Consider the following 14,005-nt stretch of genomic DNA (forward strand, 5'->3'; position numbering starts at 1 on the left):
AATGCCTTTAGTCCATATATTTGCCCAAAATGTACTCTTGTGCTTGTAGATCACAGATAAAAAGGTTAGCAATATCCTAAGACTCCCTTAGGAATGGTGGTTTAATTTTGGTGTTATAGGAACATTCTTTAAGTTGATAAAAGCAGCAACCCAGCAGTAATACACACTTCTATAGCATAATAGTTGCAGAAAAATGCATTACCTTCCATGCTAAAGATTTTATCATCCTGCCATCAAAAATAGTCAACATTTAGTATTAAAGTTTACACTGGGCAATAATGATCTTAGAAAGCCTCCTTAGAAAGAAAGGCAGAAGTGTTGGATATGACCATACTAATGCAGCTAGGAACAGCAGTGGTTATTTCAAATAGTCCTGCTGTCCACTGGCCTCACCAGATGGAGCTTGCAGTTGTGTGTCACTTGTTTATTACATCCTGTTAAGATTAGTAGCTGTGTGGCCAGATGGGTCTGTGAGCACAGCTGTGGATACAGGAAAATAAATGGAAGCTCTCTTGTACAGTCTTAGCCTCTTGAGATGTACGAATGTTGCGATTAGAACAAAAAAAATCCTCTTAAACTGTCTGCAGATGTTTCTGTTATAGATAAACTGTCCACAAATGGGCATAAGCATTCGAATAGTTAAAAATTATACGGCGATTACGTGAATTAATTTAACTATTATCATTTTTGGCGATGCTGCAAGACAAAAAATGCTTCAGATCTTGTAATTATTTTCTGCTCCCTACTCTCCTCTATGATCTCAATTCCTCTGCTGGCACTATACAATGTTCCCGATCGCAGTTTTTTTTCTGACAGCCATCTGTGCCAGTTCAAAATCAGCCAGGATAGGATTTCTTCTGCCATTTCTTATTTTAAAACCAGGCCCTCGTCCCTTTCCAAGTTGAGGAGTATTCCACTGCCCTGCAGTGTTCCAGCGAGTAATACAACTGACAAGAGGCAAAACCTTCCCAGAGATGGCACACTTGTTCAAATGTTAGTCGCAGGTGTGATTCAGAATCATTGGCCACAAAACTGTGTCACCTTGTGTCCCTGGTGCTGGCACTCCCTGCAACTGGCAAAGGTCATGCTTCAAGCTGTTTACGGTGTAAGCCACATGTCACCCTGTGCAAGAAAATGCATTATCAAGAGCGTGCCTTTGTACACCTGAAACGTGAGGAGAGATCCTGTCATGATGTCAATTAGCCAATCCAGCTGATCTCATGACAGTTTCAGAAACTTGGTCTGTGCATAATGCACTGAAACCTTGTGCCAGTTGCTCTCATCTGAACTGGGGTTCAGCTGCCACAAACTTGTATTATTTAAAGAGCCAGGCATCGGATTTGTACGTGATTTTTGACTTGCTTCCACTGTTGCAAATTAGTGAAAGTGCTATGGGTGGAGTCTTTGTGGTGAGTTGCTGCACGCATTCAGAAATCCCAGAAGATTTGGTGACCCAACACTGCGCCATATATGGGGGCCGTGGATACGTGCCTCTTGGTCTGCAACATGACTGAAAAATGGAGCCGAGACTGCAGGGAGGGGAAACTTTGCAAAGAGAGAGGTTTTTAAAGTTTATTTATTAGTCACAAGTAGGCTTACATTAAACACTACAATGAAGTTACTATGAAATTTCCCTAGTCGCCACATTCCGACGCCTGTTCGGGTCAATGCACCTCACCAGCACGTCTTTCAGACTGTGGGAGGAAACCGGAGCACCTGGAGGAAACCCATGCAGACACGGGGAGAACGTGCAAACTCCACACAGACAGTGACCCAAGCGGGATTCGAAGAGGAAGCAGTGCTAACCACTGTCCCACCGTGCTGCCCATAGAAGGTTCACAGAAGGTCCACCTTCATGAGTTTTTGAAGAATCTCTTTTACCTCCGCTTAACCTAGGAGCAATGCCTGAGGCGATTCGAGTTCAACAAGGCGGTGGTCACAGAATTGTGGGACCTCCTTCAGCACAATCTGGAGCCTCACACAAGGGTGGGCTCAGCACTGCCAGTGACTGTAAAAGTCACAGTGAGATTGAACTTTTATACACCCAGATCTTTCCAGGCACGAGTGAGTAACATAAGCAACATCTCCCAGTAGCTTGTCCAAGGATGCATCCGGGGGGTTGACGAAGATTCCGCCTTGCCCTTCAGCAATAACAGTACCAATATTTCAAGCATCTCAGTGTCCATGTTAATCGACATTCTTCTCTGTGTCACCTCATCGAGTCCTCATCTGTGTCTCCTGTAGCAGAGCTCATCTGCAACTTGCCATTTAGAGAGCTGGTAGATGAGATAACCTTATCGTCTTGCCTAACTTCAGCCCACTTGTGTCTCGTGACTCACCGCATGCAAATCCTGACTCCATACTGGCCTCTAAAGTGCCCGCAGTAACAGTAATTGAGATGGTAGCTTTGAGTGTCAGCTAAAGTACGGTGCTTCTTCATAGAGGTCCATGCAGTCCTCTCTCTTCCTCTTCTACTGGATCTGCTATGGCTGGGTATGCAGCAGGTTTGAGTACCGTGAACTCTTATTGTTCGTGGAGGTTCCATTCCCACAAAATATCACAACGGGTGACATCGCGAATGGTGAACTTGTGCATGCGTGGCAATGGCCCGGGTGCAGTATGGGAAAGATGAGTGTTTGTAACCGTCTACCTTGTGGATGAGCAAAGCGTTGGGGCCGCAAACCGTGATTTTATGTGCGTAAACAAATTTGCGATGGGGGGGTTTGTGAATGATGGGATTTTGACTGTATTTGAAACAAAAACATCAGATGGGGAGGTTTGGATTGAGGAAATGGGGTGGAGTCCGTGGTGTCACCATCTGCTGAAGTGAGAGTTGAGAAGGGATGTACAACAATAACATAGTGTCATTCTGAATATTCTTGTTGATGTTGTTACAGGGAATTGCAGGATTTTGAGTCAGTGGTAGCAAAGAAATGGCAATATATTTCAAAGTCAGGATGGTGGTGGTGTTTCCATGTACCTAATGCCCTTGTCCTCTAGATGGTAGCAATCATGGGTTTGCAAGTTGCTGTCTAAGGAGCCTTGCTGAGTTTCTGGAGAGCATCTTGTAGATGGTACATTGCTGCCACTTGTATTGGTGGTGAGGGAGTGAATGTTTGTGGATGGTGTGCCAATCAAGCCAGCTGTTTTGTCCTGGATGATGTCAAACCTCTTGAGTGTTGGAGCTGCACTCATCCAGGCAAGTGGAGAGGATTCCATCATGACTTGTGCCTTGTAGATGGTGGACAGGCTTTGGGGAGTCGGGAAGTGAGTTGCCCACCACAGGATTCATTGCCTCTAACCTTTTCTTGTAGCTGCAGTATTTATATGGCTGGTCCAGTTCAATTTCTGGTTAATGTTAACCCCCAGGATGTAGATAGTGGGGGATTTGACAATGGTCATGTCATTGAGTATCATGGGATGGTGGTTAGATTCTCTCTTGTTGGAGTTGGCCATTGTTTGATACTTGTGTAGCCCAAATGCTACTTGCCACTTGTCAGCCCGAGCCTGGACAGAATCTGAATATTAGGACTGAATCCTGAGTCCTGATGGATTCTGGTGCATTGAACAGTGTGAAATGCTGGTGGTGCATGAAATTTGCATGTGAAGGTGCACTCGTTAACCTTGACCACCCGAGTGAGGTACTTCTTTTGGCACTACTGCCAGGTCCTCAGGGCCAGACTCTGAGAGTTGACCTCCTTGGCCACCGGTTCCCATCCCTTCGAAGAGCGATCCTTGAGGGCCTCCTGGTTCTCTCCAGAATCATGGCATCTCACCTCTTATTCACTTCCATGATTAAGACATCCAGTGGCTCATTTGTGAACTGTGGTGGGCTCTCTCTGTTGTTTCATTTCCAATCTCTCCAGTTGCAGCAGTGACAGTCAGCTGCAACCTCTGATTCACAGAGGGACAGAGTGCCTTTAAAAGCTGGACTGCATGGATTGCACTTGATTATAAGCAGAAATCGTGGAAATAAGGAGATAGTATAAAGTTTGCATGCTGCCTGCCTCAACAGGAACAAGCGGGGGCAGATTGCCTGAAAATGGTCCTCTGTGAATTTATAGCCCTTTGTTTTTTTGGCTAGGAGCTGGGCACCACAGCTTATGGTTTCAGAAAAGCTATTTTTACTTATGTGTCAATAGGATAGAATATTTTGCTTGGGCCATGCCTGCAGAAAATTATTAGACTCCCTTGTTGACATTTCTCCCCACCCTAAACCCCATCCCCATGTAAGGGACTGAGGAAAATTTGTGGGGAAGACATTTACCAGTGTTCTTTGTCGCTTGTGGGTTTCAGTGTCCTGTTTGCCGGGCAGGTGCTGTGAACAGGATGCTGTTGGTTGAGTGATGTGGGCTGGGCCAATGGGATTGCTCTGGGGGCGGGAGGAAAAAAGGCACCAGGAAATGAAGCAGCTAGAGAGCTGAAGAGGGAGAGAGAGCTGAAGAGGGCACAGTGTGCAGAGAGAGAGTTTTTCCCAGGCAGTGAGAATTCGGTTTGGAGTGAGAGGCAGCCAGGCGTTCCCCTGCCTGTTCTTTTCATTACTGCCGAGGAGGACAGCCTTCAGCGCACTCGACCTACGTTGCTGCACGGATAGCTCGCGGCACCTCTGCCTCCTGCGGCATCATCTTCCACACGCGTGTCTCTTCTGGACTGTGTGTGTGTGTCGTGAGTAACTGGTGGGGACTATACAATCCAACTGGAACAGTATCTACAAATGTGTTACTGAGGATGAGTTTCCCCATGTGTGCACCAACGGATGGGCCCCAACGGTTATAGATCAGAGCTCACTGTTTTATGTCTGTTAATTATATATGTTATTAAATTTATTTTTGATATTCCGATTACAGTACTGACATTTATGGGTAAACAGGGAATTAGCCAAATCAACATCAACCGCTAGGAATTCGGGATCCTGTTGATTGAATATTTAAATAGTAGCCCCATATAGTGGTCAGCAGGGGGTTACATTTTTGGAGGCACCGCTGGGATCATTCCTGTTTACCAGACAGCTCAAATAAAAAAATTTTCCCCCGTCAGTAACAGTTAACCCAGTAATTACAACAGGAAAAGTTTTTTTACAGTGTTAGTAGCTCACTTAAGATAATGGATTTTTCTCAGGCTGCTGACTGGAGCCACCAAAAGAATATCAGTCTTTCTCGTGGCATATTACTGAGCAATGTGCCAATAGATACTAGTGAGGAGACCATTGCTAGGGTCTTAAACACAGTGAAAGTCTTTGGTCGCACCAAGATTTGTGGTCGCCGTGGGGATTCTACTGGCACACAGTTGTTCACACGAGTGGAGATTAGCATTGATTTAACCCCTGACACTGTACCTCCAGATGTAGGTATTGAAGGAGAAGCTGGGCCATGGGCTGTGCATACGCTCGAAAGCCTTGTCACACAGGATGCTGTTCCTGAAGAGGACCCTTTCCATACAAAGCTGTTGTTACTACTACAACAGGAAGGCAAGTCGATGGAGGATTTTCAGGCCATAGTATCAGAAAACCAAGCTCCCAAAGTGGATGTGAACATGGAGTTAGTGACTGCTATTGGCAAACTGGTGGACAAGTGCAACCAAGTGTCAACCGATGGGCCTAGCTATAGAAAGCTGAGACTGTTTTCAGGACTGAAACCTGTACCCCCAGGTGAGGAAGAATATGATGCCTGGATGGAGCAGGCTATCCAGATGAGCAGTGAGTGGCAATGCACTGACGCCGCCAAGAGACAGCGTATAGTGGAGAGTTTAAAAGGGCCTGCTGCTGACATCGTTCGATTTTTGAAAGTTAGCACTCCCACTGCTACAGCCACCGATTATTTATCCGCTCTGGACACAGCTTATGGCACCACAGAGAGTGGAGCCGACATCTTGGCCAAGTTCAGACACACATACCAGGATGAAGGGGAAAAACTCTCTGCTTTTCTGTATCGCCTTGCCAAACTTCTCCATCGTGCTCTTCTTAAGGGAGGAATTACGGTTGCAGACATGAATCGAGCTCGGATGGAACAGCTAGTCAAGGGTGCACTCACTCGAGACATGGTTGCTCTGCGTGTAAGGATGAGCCACACCCTGGACAAACCCCCTTCCTTCTTCCAGCTGATGCAGGAGGTAAGAGAGAAAGCCAGCAGACCGTTTCCATTATACAAAGCTGGGAGAGCCGTGTGCAAAGTCTGTAGTAGTAGGACATACAAGTGTTCACTCAGCTACGCCACCCACTATGCATTTTCCTGAACACTGCAATAGTTGTCATACATGGTGGTGTAACTCCTTTGCTCAGTGCTCGTCATGTATAAATAAGGTACCACTCTTTTCACCCACTATTATACCAGTCATCACACTATAAGGTACATGGTGTAATTGGTTAACTGGGTCCTATGTCATGTACTTCAGCATGGGGGCATGCTGTATTTTTGGTGGGGGGAGAATGTAAGGGACTGAGGGAAATTTGTGGGGGAAGAGATTTACCAGTGTTCTTTGTCCCTTGTGGGTTTCAGTGTCCTGTTTGCCGGGCAGGTGCTGTGAACAGGATGCTGTTGGTTGAGTGATGTGGGCTGAGCCAATGGGATTGCTCTGGGGGCGGGAGGATAAAAAGGCGCCAGGAAGTGAAGCAGCTAGAGAGCTGAAGAGGGAGAGAGAGCTGAAGAGGGCACAGTGTGCAGAGAGAGAGCTTTTCCCAGGCAGTGAGAATTCGGTTTGGAGTGAGAGGCAGCCAGGCGTTCCGCTGCCTGTTCTTTTCATTACTGCCGAGGAGGACAGCCTTCAGCGCACTCAACCTACGTTGCTGCACGGATAGCTCGCGGCACCTCTGCCTCCTACGGCATCATCTTCCACACGTGTGTCTCTTCTGGACTGTGTGTGTGTGTCGTGAGTAACTGGTGGGGACTATACAATGCAACTGGAACAGTATCTACAAATGTGTTACTGAGGATAAGTTTCCCCATGTGTGCACCAATGGATGGGCCCCAACGGTTATAGATCAGAGCTCACTGTTTTATGTCTGTTAATTATATATGTTATTAAATTTATTTTTGATATTCCGATTACAGTACTGACATTTATGGGTAAACAGGGAATTAGCCAAATCAACATCAACCGCTAGGAATTCGGGATCCTGTTGATTGAATATTTAAATAGTAGCCCCATATAGTGGTCAGCAGTGGGTTACACCCAGAACTGCAGTAAGTTACTGAAGCTTTCTGCATTTATTAACGTTGAATGTATTTTTCTCAGTGTTAGACGCTTCAGCATTCTAGGAAACCTCTTCAGGGATGAAAATTCAAACCTTTGGCAAGGGAGCTTGCTGAAACAAAGGGGAACTTTGTTGGGTTGCCAATCATCATCAGTGTGTTGAAATTCCAGGACTGTTGATGGAAAAGAAACTAATGGAGTTTCCAGTATCGCCGAAGATGCAGGCCATTAAAGAAAATGACCATGGACTTTAGAAATGTAGTCAGGTTCAAATTTGCACAAAGCAAAGAGAAAAAGGGATAGAGCTGCAGATGAATCATCCACGTTGATTCTGGTAAGATTATACATGGATACCAAATAAAATAATTTCATTCACTGTGCACATAAAACTCGTAGATTAACTTGCTATAAATGACCAGCTAAATATATATTTTAATAATTTTCATATTTATTGTCCCCTTTTTATCTAATCAATTAGTTTGAATAGAAAATAATTTTATATCTAATATAGTTTGTATGAAGATAGATTTTCATAGATGAACTGCTAAAAATCATAAATTAATATTTTCACATTATCCCTCCACATTGAAGTTGCAGATGCCTGAGAAAGAGAATAAATAGGACTTCAACAGAGGAGAGGTAGAATTGGAATGATTGCCAGAACTAACATCCTAGGAGAAGAGGAGACTGGCTTTCAGAGGAGGAAATTGATAAGATCACCTGCGGAAGAGCAGAGGACTGAGCATCCCCAAACTGCTTTCTTCTCACTAAGAGATAGACATGGCAATGTTCCCGGTTTCAGAGGCACTGAATGCATGCACATTATCATACAGTCTGCTTTACATCAACTCTGCAGTAGCACTTTCTGTTGCAAGTATTACATGAGCCATGCGTCTTTGCTCAATAATTAATCTGTTTAGTTCAGTCAGTAACATGTTTATTTCTGTGTCAAAAGAAGATTATGAGTTAGAGTGCTCTGGTCAGATACTCAGGGAAGCACTGAAGACGTACTATATTGACAGTGGTGCTTCCGGTGAAAGATTAATGTATATTTTAGGAGCACAGTAGGCCATTTAGCCTCCAGACTGCTCTGCCATTTGATAAGATCATAGCTGATCTGATTGTGACTTCAACTCTACTTTTCTGTCTAGCCCCTATACCATTTGACTCACTTGTTAATTAAGAATCTATCCAACTCAGCCTCAAAAAGTTTCAATGACCCTGTTTCCACTGATTAGCATCATATTTGCCTGTTCAGGTAAATTTAAAGATCCCCTGACATTATTTGATACAGAGCTGGTAATTCATCCTGCCAACGTCTTCCCAAAAAGAATCCTTGTTTTGGGGTTATGATTGGTGCAGTATGCAGGCTGTGTTTACTGACATAACAACAGTCATTGTATTCCAAAGAAAATTGAATTGCATGAAGCATTCTAATATGTTTGTATACTATACATATGTTTTAATGTTTCTTGTGTTTATAAGGAAACTTATTTTACGATGTAACAAACTCTGTGGAGCAGCCACACAACCTGCACTAGGTTGGTGTTGGGGAATCCACAGCATCTTCAGTTCAGGCTCCATCTGATTTTTGGAGCTTCCAAATGGATGCTCTACTACTGCTTGCAGGTTCTGGGAGAGCAGGAGATTGATTTCCTCTCAGGCTAGGCCAGCTGGCAGATCAGGTCATGCTGGAGGGAACAGACAAAGCCTGGAAAGTTGTTCTCAAGCAAGCCAGGTTGTAGGTTCGGGAGGAACACTCAAAAATAAAAAACTTAAATTCCCTTGCCCACCTTTAAGTGGCCAGCAGTGGTTTCTATAAGGACCGCTGGTAAGAACACTCAATATTTGTTGGAAATGAATAGAGTACTTTTAACATATGAACCTAAAAAAGAATTGCTGCTGAGTTCTGTAGTTGGTGTAGGACCCCCATTTGCATGTTTAAACAGCCTGTCACCACAGATAGATGGGTGGACTGTGAGCTCATTTACAAGTCTGTTTGTATATTGCATCATGTGAAACTTGTGCATCAATGGCTCCCCTTCTCTCGCTGTACTTCACTTTGCAGCCTCTTTTCCACCTCTCACCAGCTCAGAATAAAACACGCTGACCAACACAATGGTGCTGTTGATGTAAGATTAATCAGGAGCAAAAATATTTGCGCACACTTGGACAGGACCCACTAAGTCCTGTGCACAAAAATATCACATCCTTAATGACCCAATATTTAAGTTCAGTTTCCAGCACAATTTCATAAAAAGGTACTGTTTGAATATGGGTGTTGCTGACATGACTCAACCTTTATTATCCATCCCTGATTGCTCTGAACAAGTGATGGTGGCCTCGCCACGTAAATAATGTTCTTTATAATGGTTTGAGGCAAATGAGTGTTTGCTATGTCAGTATAGAGGGCAGTTAAGAGTCAATTACATTGGTTTAGGCCAGGCCTGGTAAAGATGGCAAATTTAGTTCTGTAAAGAACATCAATGAATTAATTGCTTTGTTATTGATAATTGGACAGCTTGATTATTGATATTTACTGTTTTCAGAAACTGAATTTGTGTTCCCAACTGCATGGTGGGAGTTGATTTTGCATTCTCTGTATTAGTTAGTCCAGGCCTTTGCATTGATTTGATTTGATTTATTAATGTCACATGTATTAACATACAGTGAAAAGTATTATTTCTTGCATTATACAGAAAAAACATACCGTTCATAGAGAAGGAAATGAGAGAGTGCAGAATGTAGTGTTACAGTCATAGCTAGGGTGTAGAGAAAGATCAACTTAATGCAAGGTAAGTCCATTCAAAAGTCTTGACAGCAGCAGGGAAAAAACTGAGTCAGTTGGTACGTGACCTCAGACTTTTGTATCTTTTTTCCGACGGAAGAAGGTGGAAGAGAGAATGTCCAGGGTGCGTGGAGTCCTTAATTATGCTGGCTGCTTTGCCGATGCAGCGGGAAGTGTAGGCAGAGTCAACGGCTGGGAGGCTGGTTTGAGTGATGGATTGGGCTACATCCATGACCCTTTGTAGTTCCTTGCGGTCTTGGTAACCATTACTCTAATATACTGTTTACTCCTATGGAATTTTCCTGACGTATGTACATTTACATGTTGTTTTATCTGATGCTGATAAATAATTTGCAGCATATTTTAAAAAGTGAAACTATTAATATTATTTCTGTTATTATTAGTCCAGCATTAGTTAAACATCAAATTGCTCAAAGTACGTCAATTGCACTAGAGTTTATCTGAAAGATAATGAAGCCCTATAGTTGAAACAATGTACAGCAGATGAGTAGTTAGAATAAAAGTGTTGGCGGCAGGATTTGTTATTAATTAATTTACTTATGTTCATATTGTCATGTTTTTAAAGTTCCCATCCACCCAAAAAAATCAGCATGATACTTTTCTGATTTATTCATATACTTTTTATTTAGCACCTAATAATTGCCTTAATTACCAAGCTATTCAAATTCACCAATTCTATTAGGGACATGTTTGATACTAAAATGGTGAGAACCGTGCACCGCTGCTACCATTTTATTGTCAGCAGTGAATAAACAGCTATTATTCCATATAGTATAATCCAGATACTATCCTTAGAAGTGACATCTATTACTTTTCCTTGTTGATGAAAACTAATTTGTTTCAGAATAAGATTATTACTGTTTGTGTAGGGTTTAAACATAGTGCACGTAGCCTAAAATCTTAGTACACAGGTATTGAATAAGTAAAATAAATTGCGTCGGGAAAAATATCAGAATACTAATGGAAATGTGCCCATAAATTCCCATCTTATTAGGCCAATAATTAAAGCTCCCTGTTCCTAGCATGCACAAAAATTCATTCACTGTCACACAGAAATGTGGGTTTCACAAATGAGATTTCACATTTACTAATCTTCAAAAATAATTCAAACAGTTGTCTTCAGAATGACGGTCTGGATGTATATACGTTTTTCTCAATGGATGTATCTTTGAGGAAGTGGTTTGGCACAGATGCATTCAGAGAATCTGTTTAGTTTAATTCTTATTATCTGAAAGCAAAATACATTTCTGTTTGTTTCTCAAAAATATTTACTCGTTTTTAACAACTTTAATTCAGGAAATCACAGAGAACTGCAACTATTATACTTTTCCTTATGTTTCTTCAACATTAACACTTATCTTTCTTTTGTAGGATGTGACACTCATCATTGCAGCTATTGTGATTTTACTTGTGGCTGTTTATGGTTTCTTTTATCTGAAACTCACCACAGAAGTCGACCTTGATCTAGACTTGGATGAAAATTAGGAAATGTAAAGAGACATTCCCCTCTTTTGGAGCAGTGATAAATACTGGGATTTGCAAATGTATTTTGCACCATAAGGAGACTTGACGTCACTTTTTAGCTTGTAATTACTGAGATTTACTTTCTAAACATGAAGATTTTTGCATCAATTTTATATCAGTAGGTTTACGAGCCCATACTGTGTGCTCACAAGTCTGTATTTTACAGTAAGGTGTATTTAATTGGCACTCATTAGTTTTTGAAAATTCTACTCATTAATGGCAGTGGAGTAGTTGAATCATATGCTCCAGAAATTCCCCAGATTCAATCTGTCACGATTCAAACTTACGTTTTACAACTGGGATGCTTTTTCATAATTGGTCTCACCATTTCTCATTTAGGAAGGAATGGCAGTGTCACCTCTTCCCAAGGATGTGGATGGTCTGGGTTATGACATGCAACATGCTCAGGTAGCTTGTCAATGGTTACTGTCCCAGCTCTCACATGGGCTGGAATTAACGGGACGTTAGATTGGCCCTCACCATCCCAATCCCTATTCAATAATAAAGTTGGTCATGGACTCTGATGGCTTGTGTCACCGATATTTAACACCAGAAGGTGTGCTGATTGCCATGAGGCAAACCTTTTGCCCCCATCTGGACAGTACACCCCGCCTCTGAGAGCTGCCATCCAATCAAATGAAGGGTAACTCGCTCCTCCTATCAGTATCACTGTTGGGACTGCATCCCAGTCGGTGACACTGAGGTGCTGAAGCCAGGATGAGTGTTAAATGGCTGGGGCAGGGGTGATGATTCTCACTGGGATCAACTGGCAGGCTGAGGAGGTTGGGGGCCAGGTTAAACTGGCCATGATGGGGGTGGGAGCTGGGAAGAGGAAGACCTGTGTGGGGCCCTCTGATGGGCACAGGGGACGGGGTAAGAAAGCACCTTCTTTCCTTGCTTGCTACCAATCTGCACAGGAAAAGTTGCCAGGCTAGACGTTTGACATGGGATGTCCTGCCACTGGTTAAGTGCCAGTGGCAGCAAAATGAGGTCCTTAAGTGGGCATTCAATGGCCACTTAGGGGCCTCAATGGGCCTACGGGCAGGTTGAGCCACCCATCTCCCCCCCCCCCCCCCCATCAGTGATAAAATTGTGGCAGGGGGGGGCATGTAGGCAGTGGGCATGGCACCCACAGTATTTCAGGGGTACCTCTAAACATCTGCCGCCAAGAGGGTTTTAAAATCCAACTCATGAATGGTAAGCACTTGAACAAAGTATTGTCAAGAAACTAAAGCCTTTAGTCCCTTACATCAGAAAAGAGTCAGTGCTTGCAGGAGAAGACTGATAAAATTAGAAGCAAAGTATATTGAAATTGGATTAAATCCAAAATGCTATTGAGCCAATTTGTCAGTATGACATTTTGACAAAAATGGCATCTATCCAATCCACCAGGTATTACAATCAATCCATGTACAATGGCAGCTTCAGTGTGTTTGATGTGGGGATGGGCGAGTGAGAACAACTACAACTAACAATGAAACCAATTAATATGGTGCCATGAACTCAGCAAATAATTTTCGTTTAAAATGGGGAAACAAGTGATCATTCTGGGAATTTTTTTAAATGAATAGACGGGAAGGTTTAATAGTAAAGTGACTGGCAAAGTTATCACACATGTCACAGACTAATGAGAACATCAGCAGTAAGATCAGTTATAATTGTACATGGATACAGAAATGCATATTGAAAGAACAACAGTACAACAAATTAATTGATTGCAACTTGTAACTTGCGTGAAACATTTTACTGTTTACATTCAAAATAATCTTTTCTACATTTTTAACTTTATGGCCAAAATGTCTTTAAACAATTGTATTTTTAAGATTCTTCGCCAAACTTAGTAACTTGACAACTGATGAAGCGAATCTGATACTATTGTTAAAGAATGTAATTCTTCCTGTGCTTTGCAGCATTTTTGTCACATATTTACTGTATGTTCAAAGGATTCTTGTATTTGTTGGTAATGTATATGTCTATGGTCTATTAAGGAAATTAAAAAGTCTCACAAATATGTTTTGCCTAGCACACTTGTTTGTCGTGTAATTAATATGGTGCATTACACAATTATCCCTCACGTACAAAACAGTCATAATGCATCAGATGGCAACCTCCAAAGAGCAAATTGAACATTGCCTATATGTTACTAATTTCTCATTTTACTTTTGCCTAATTATTTTTAACTCTATAATGTTTTGTGTTCTGGGTAAGTATAGCTGGTTGGTTATTCATGTTGCACAAGAGACTTAGCAAAAATGAGAATGCAAGGAATTCGAGCCAACAGATTGACAATGGGTAGGCAATTGGTTAGGAAATAGGGTGGGAATAATAGGTATGTACTCTAATTTAGCAGGATATGACCTATGGTATTCACTAGGGATCTGTAGTGGGTCGTCCGCTTTTCAGTATATTTATCAGTGATATAGATGAAGGAATAGGTATCTGTATATCTAAGCTTATTAATGAACTTAAGTTCGTGGCATAATA

At 42.4% G+C, this 14,005-nt stretch overlaps 1 protein-coding gene across 2 annotated transcripts in view; it reads left to right on the forward strand.

Annotated features, from left to right (window-relative positions):
- triqk (triple QxxK/R motif containing) overlaps positions 1-13,545 on the forward strand; it is an 86,058-nt gene extending 72,513 nt beyond the window's left edge. For both annotated transcript variants that reach the window (XM_078215995.1, XM_078215994.1), the window contains exon 5: positions 11,369-13,545. In XM_078215995.1, the coding sequence (XP_078072121.1) occupies positions 11,369-11,482 (114 nt within the window). In that variant the 3' untranslated portion in view covers positions 11,483-13,545. The remainder of the gene's footprint in view (positions 1-11,368) is intronic.
- The last annotated feature ends 460 nt before the right edge of the window (positions 13,546-14,005 follow it).

Source organism: Mustelus asterias, chromosome 7 (assembly GCF_964213995.1).
Source record: "Mustelus asterias chromosome 7, sMusAst1.hap1.1, whole genome shotgun sequence".
Classification (NCBI taxonomy): Eukaryota; Metazoa; Chordata; class Chondrichthyes; order Carcharhiniformes; family Triakidae; genus Mustelus; species Mustelus asterias.